This window comes from Microtus ochrogaster, chromosome 19 (assembly GCF_000317375.1).
Source record: "Microtus ochrogaster isolate Prairie Vole_2 chromosome 19, MicOch1.0, whole genome shotgun sequence".
Lineage (NCBI taxonomy): Eukaryota > Metazoa > Chordata > Mammalia > Rodentia > Cricetidae > Microtus > Microtus ochrogaster.
In genome coordinates, this window is record NC_022021.1 from 59,133,028 (window position 1) to 59,138,831 (window position 5,804).

The 5,804-nt window shown below is 52.9% G+C and overlaps 1 protein-coding gene across 1 annotated transcript; it reads left to right on the plus strand.

Moving 5' to 3' along the window:
• The first annotated feature begins 345 nt into the window (after window positions 1–345).
• Window positions 346–3,078, plus strand: Ccno (cyclin O). Its single transcript, XM_005356808.2, has 3 exons — window positions 346–737; window positions 1,251–1,436; window positions 1,961–3,078. Exons 1-3 carry the CDS (start codon window positions 351–353, stop codon window positions 2,438–2,440), a joined length of 1,053 nt encoding a protein of 350 aa, XP_005356865.1. The 5' UTR covers window positions 346–350; the 3' UTR covers window positions 2,441–3,078.
• Window positions 3,079–5,804: the final 2,726 nt, after the last annotated feature.

Sequence of the window (5,804 nt, forward strand, 5' to 3'; positions counted from 1 at the left end):
TCAGGACCCGGGCTGCGGTTGCCAGGGTGACGCGAGACGCGCGCGGAGCCGCAGCTGAAGGCGGGTGCGAGGCGCGAGTTGCAACGCCTCCTGCCCCCCTGTGCCCCCGCTGTGGCCGCGCGTTGCGGGCACGCGAGGGGAGTGGCTCCGCCTCGGGGAAAGCGCGGCTCGGGGACCGCTCAGGGCTCAGCCAGTGAGAGGCCGGGGGGAGTGGTGGAGGGAAGGCTCAGGCCGGCTACTTAGAGCTGCGCTAGCAGCTGGACCGGATCCTTCTGCCACCCCTCGCACTGGCGTTCAAGGCCCGCCGTAGCCGGGCGTTGTGGACGCCAGAGCGTCTACCCGATTGTATCATGGTGACGCCTTGTCCTGCCAGCCCGGCCAGCCCCGCTGCGGCAGCCGGAAGGCGGGACAACCATCAGAACCTCCGCGCCCCAGTGAAGAAGAGCAGACGCCCGCGCCTCCGGAGGAAGGAGCCACTGCGGCCGCTGAACGCGTGTTCGCTCCCGGGAGACTCCGGCGTCTGTGACCTTTTCGAGTCCCCCAGCTCTAGCTCGGACGGCGCGGACAGCCCTGTGGCGTCTGCGGCGCGGGACTGCAGCTCCTTACTCAGTCCTACCCAGCCCTTGACCGCTCTAGATCTCCAGACCTTCAGAGACTACGGTCAGAGCTGCTACGATTTTCGCAAGGCACAGGAGAGCCTTTTCCATCCGCGGGAGTCGCTGGCGCGACAGCCACAAGTGAGGCGGTTGACAAAGCCAGACCCCGGCCATAGCGCTTCACATCTCTCAGGCTCGCTTTCTCCTTTGCTGCTGTCTCCCTTCGCAGCGCCCTAGTCGTTGCAGCCCATTTTCTGTCATAAATAGGAGCAATGGGGATCTTAGAGCATTGGGCCACTGGCCTCACTCTAGATGGAGAAAAGTGGGGGGTGTGAATAGCTGAAGTCTTTGCTTTAGTTCCAGGGGGTAGAGGAGTTTATTAGAGTGCGGAAAAGTCCGAAAGTTTCTAGGTTAGAGCCCTAACTCCTAAGCTTGTTTGCACATCTACAAATGGACCCTTCCCCCACCCCTGATGCACGCCCTCCGTACAGTACTGAGCTCGAGCCCACGCGTTCCGAGACTCAGCCAGGCCCGCACTCCACGTGTTTTCCATTTTTCAGGGCATTTAGCCTTTTCCTCTCTACCTCCATTCGGGGAAACTCCCTGAATTATTGGTCCCTTGCTGCAGCACACTTCCTTTCTCCCTCCTGGCAGGTGACCGCACAATCCCGCTGTAAACTGCTCAGCTGGCTCCTGCCAGTCCACCGCCAATTCGGCCTCTCATTCGAGTCGCTGTGCCTGACGGTGAACACTCTGGACCGTTTCCTCCTTACCACCCCAGTAGCTGCAGACTGCTTCCAGCTGCTCGGGGTCACCTGTCTGCTCATCGCTTGCAAGCAGGTACCTCCACCAGGCGTAGGGTGGGATGTGTTTGGAGGCAACCTCTCCAGTCGTGCATGGTTCAGGGTTGGGGGCTAGACGCATCTAGGCAGATGCTCGCAGGTCTTTATACGCCATAGCCTTAACTTCGTATATTTTCACGCGGAGTAAAATAACCAGTCCTTTCAGACCTCGAAGAGACAGGCTGTAGCCCGCCTCCCACACAAAACTTTGTGGCATTTCTAAGTCTCTGGAAAACATGGCTTTTTCATTTTCATTCTCTCTCTCTCTCTCTCTCTCTCTCTCTCTCTCTCTCTCTCTCTCACACACACACACACACACACACACACACTTTTTTGAAGTTGGATTGGAGCTAGAGCTAGAGAAGCTGTACCAAAAGCAACCATGCGTGGCTTAAAGGTGGAGTCGTGGAAAGGTGAGGCTGCCTGGAGGTTCAAGTCCCAGTTTTCTCCCTGATTTAAGGTGGGGCGCGCTTGGGGTCCAGGAAACCTCCAGGCCGGAACCTAGAGTGCACTCTGTTGCAGGTAGAGGTGCACCCACCTCGCGTGAAACAGCTCCTAGCCCTGTGCGGTGGCGTTTTCTCCCGGCAACAGCTGTGCAACCTTGAGTGCATCGTGTTACACAAGCTGCGCTTCAGCTTGGGCGCACCCACCATCAACTTCTTCCTGGAGCACTTCACTCACGTTCGCGTGGAGGCGGGGCAGGTTGAGGTCACTGGAGCCCTGGAGGCTCAAACCCTGGCTCGGGGAGTGGCGGAGCTGAGCCTGGCTGATTATGCTTTCACCAACTACACACCTTCCCTGCTGGCCATCTGCTGCCTGGCGCTGGCTGATCGCATGCTGCAGCTCCCCCATCCGCTGGACCTTCGCCTGGGAGAGCACCCGGAGGCCGCACTGCAGGACTGTCTGGGCAAGCTGCAGATGCTGGTGTCCATCAACAGTGCCTCCCTGACTCACATACTGCCTCCCCGGATCTGGGAGAAGTGCAGCTTGCCCCAGAGTTAGAAGTAAAGGCACACCCTTGAGTTTCTTTTATTCCCGGGCCCTGGCTCTGTGCCTGCAGGAGAGTGTGCAGTATTAATCCAAAGTAGAAGCTCAGGACTCCTGCCCTGTAAATAGTGTACAGTAACGGATTGTTATTTATTTTGCAGTACACAAGGGTGGGGTGACAGTCCTGGCTTGTCTATATGCTGCTGTTATCGGGTCTGCCCTTCACAGGTGGTCAGTCAAGGTAGTCGCCAATTTCAGAGTCTGTCCTCACTCCCAATATTTTACTCTGTAGTTAGCAGCTCCGTGAAAACAATCTAGCAAGACTTTAGAAGCCACTGTTCCAGTAATCAGACAAGTCAAGTTTGCCTGTCTCTATCTTATCCCCCTCCAGCCTGGAGGCTGAGTCTCCCTCCTCCACACCAGTGGTCCAAGGAGTGTGAGACAGAGTTGGAAGTCATTGTAGTAGTCCCTTTTGTCCAGAAAGGCAGTGCCTGCCGCTTACTGATGTGGGTCTGGGAAGCTTTAGGGACCAGGTAGGCATGCTAGCAGTGGGTAGAGCAAGAGACACCCCCTGGTGCACCCCCAAGAGATGTTGGAAAAGAAACTTTTTGCATAATCCTATAGCTGTTGCAGCCTGGGCCATCTCTGCAGTTACACGCATGGTTCAGCTGACACTGCTGCATGAGCCCAGGTGAACAATGACGTGACAGTAATAAAGAATATACTGACTTACTTGCAACGTATACTGTGTGTTTAGCGTTTATTTCACTCTTTGACAATGCGATTAAAGCAGTCAGTCGCCTTCCACTTTCCAGATGTTAGGACCCAGGACTTAGAGGCAATCTGACCTATGAGTCCTACCCTTAGCCTCCTTGCTAAGCTTCTCCTGTTTGTTTTTGGGAAATCTTCTAAAGCCCCCTTTCTGTGGTCGGTACCTCATTAGTGCTCCTCGGCTCAGCAAGGCAGCACTGTTGTCTTTGCTTCTAGCCTTGCTACAGGACTCACTTTACGGATGGGATACTTGGTTGGGAAGTGGGAAGCTTCCTGGGCTGCTGGGGCTCTGTAATCACCCAGAGGGCCTGATCCTCAGCTCCGCCACCTGCAGCAAATTCATCAACTTCAGTGGATCTCGGGGTTTAAATATTGTTCCTGCAGTGGGGGTGGGGAGAATAGTGATTAAGCCAATTTGCCAGGAGACCTTGAGCCACTTCTTTCTAAAAATTGGGATAAGTGCACCCTTGCTTAGGGGTACAGTGTCACTACGCTGAGATGATCACATACGCCCCACTCCTGGCACAGAGAAGCCTCAAGCAGTGGTAGTCTGCACAGTGTTGGGAGAGATTATACAGGAAAACCAAACCTAATCAGGGTGAACATATGGTTCATTGTGTTGTGGAGGGTTTTTTTTTTTTTTGGTATGATTGAAAACTTATGTGTTGGGTAAGAAATCCCAGTTTGCGCCTCTGCATTTAGAATAAGTCAATGTCTGATGAATAAAATGCAAGGCCCCAAATTGTAGAGCCTCTGCACTCCTCCCCGACAGCTCTCTGGAAGCTGGGTCCTTTACTTGCATGGGCATCAGGCCGCTCGCTCCTCTCTGGGTAGAGCAGTCTCCTTGGGAGTGGAACAGCTGTTGTGTGATGGTACAGAGGGGGGTGAGGATCCAGTCACCTGTCTGACTCTTACCCATCCATCAGGGTCCTCAGGTGAGACAAGGAGGCCCTTAGGGTCTGGCCTCCATGGGAAGAAGCCACTTTGGGGGTTGTTAGCTTCACTAACATCTAACAGTCCAATTGCTTCTGACATGTCCATGTTGTCTCCTAAATTTTCCAGAACTAGGGAGCAGAGCCAGGAACACTCGGGAGGCAGAGGCAGGCAGATCTCTGTGAGTTCGAGACCAGCCTGGTCTACAGTACGAGTTTCAGGACAGCCAGGGCTATTACACAAAGAACCCTGTCCGGGGAGTGGGGAGAGGGGGGGACCCAGAACAAAAGCAAACAACCAAAAGAAAACCACCCCCCCACACACACATGCACAAAACCCTAATTTGTCTAAGCACTAGCCACTGGGCATGACTTCTCTTCCCAACTCTGCTGGGGTAGGTGTTACTGCTGCTTTTTTTTTTTTTTTTTTTTTTTTTTTTTTTTTTTGGTTTTTTTGAGACAGGGTTTCTCTGTGGCTTTGGAGCCTGTCCTGGAACTAGCTCTGTAGACCAGGCTGGTCTCGAACTCACAGAGATCCGCCTGCCTCTGCCTCCCAAATGCTGGGATTAAAGGCGTGCGCCACCACTGTCCAGCTATTGCTGCTTTTCTTTTTTATTTATTCATTTATTATGTATACAATATTCTGTCTGTGTGTATGTCTGCAGGCCAGAAGAGGGCACCAGACCTCATTACAGATGGTTGTGAGCCACCATGTGGTTGCCGGGAATTGAACTCAGGACCTTTGGAAGAGCAGGCAATGCTCTTAACCTCTGAGCCATCTCTCCAGCTCCTATTGCTGCTTTTCTTAAAGGCAGATCTGGTCTGGTGGGGTCTAACCTCCATCCTTGTGTATTTTCACACCAAAGCCAGTGTTTGCTCCCTGCCCCCTCCCAACCCTTCATCTCAGACGCACACCTCATTTCAGTTCCTATAAAAAGATATTTTAAAATTCACTCACCATTATGCACCCCTCTTGGGAATATCTTGGTTCTTAATTCAGCTAATGGGTGCAAATAAAAGGTCCTTCCCACCGTGGTGGTGCACGCCTTTAATCCTGCCACTAGGGAGGCAGAGGGAGGCAGAGACAGGCGGATCTCTGTGAGTTCGAGACCAGCCTGGTCTACAGAGCTAGTTCCAGGCCAGAGCAAGTTCCAGGACAAGCTCCAAAAAGACACAGAGAAACCCTGTCTCAAAATACAAAACAAAACAAAACAAAGGTCCTTCCCTTGTGTTATTAGATGTAAGGCAAGAACAAGGTGGCCAGCAGAAAGGTATGCAGGTTTCTATTTCTGATGCTTGTTTACATTGAATTGATCTGGGTGGTCCTGGAAAAGGTCCCCTCACCCAAAGATGCTCCATTCTGAGAGAGGTCTCTTTGTAGTAGACTCAAAATCTGGAAGATGCTTCTTTCAGGGAGAGAGGGGGCTGACTTGAAGAGAGATCTGTGTAACTGCAGGGGGAAGCCAGCTGTAAAGAGGACAGCCAAATGCTAGGACAGCCAGCTGAGTCCACCAGGGTTTTAGGGGATTTGGAAATGTCCACAGTAGGGATTTTCAGAAACTGAAGTAAATGTCACCCCCCCCCTTTTCTTTTTTTCCTGAGGCAGCCTTTTAGCTCAGGTTGGCCTATGAAACAGTGTGTAGCCCAAGAACTCTTGAGTAAGTTTGAACTTATGG

Excerpts from the sequence above, each read along its gene's own strand:
- Ccno (XM_005356808.2), top strand. The coding sequence starts at position 351 with ATGGTGACGCCTTGTCCTGCCAGCCCGGCCAGCCCCGCTGCGGCAGCC. Across the intron at positions 738-1,250 it reads CGCTGGCGCGACAGCCACAA|GTGACCGCACAATCCCGCTG; the intron begins GTGAGGCGGTTG and ends CCCTCCTGGCAG. Across the intron at positions 1,437-1,960 it reads TGCTCATCGCTTGCAAGCAG|GTAGAGGTGCACCCACCTCG; the intron begins GTACCTCCACCA and ends ACTCTGTTGCAG.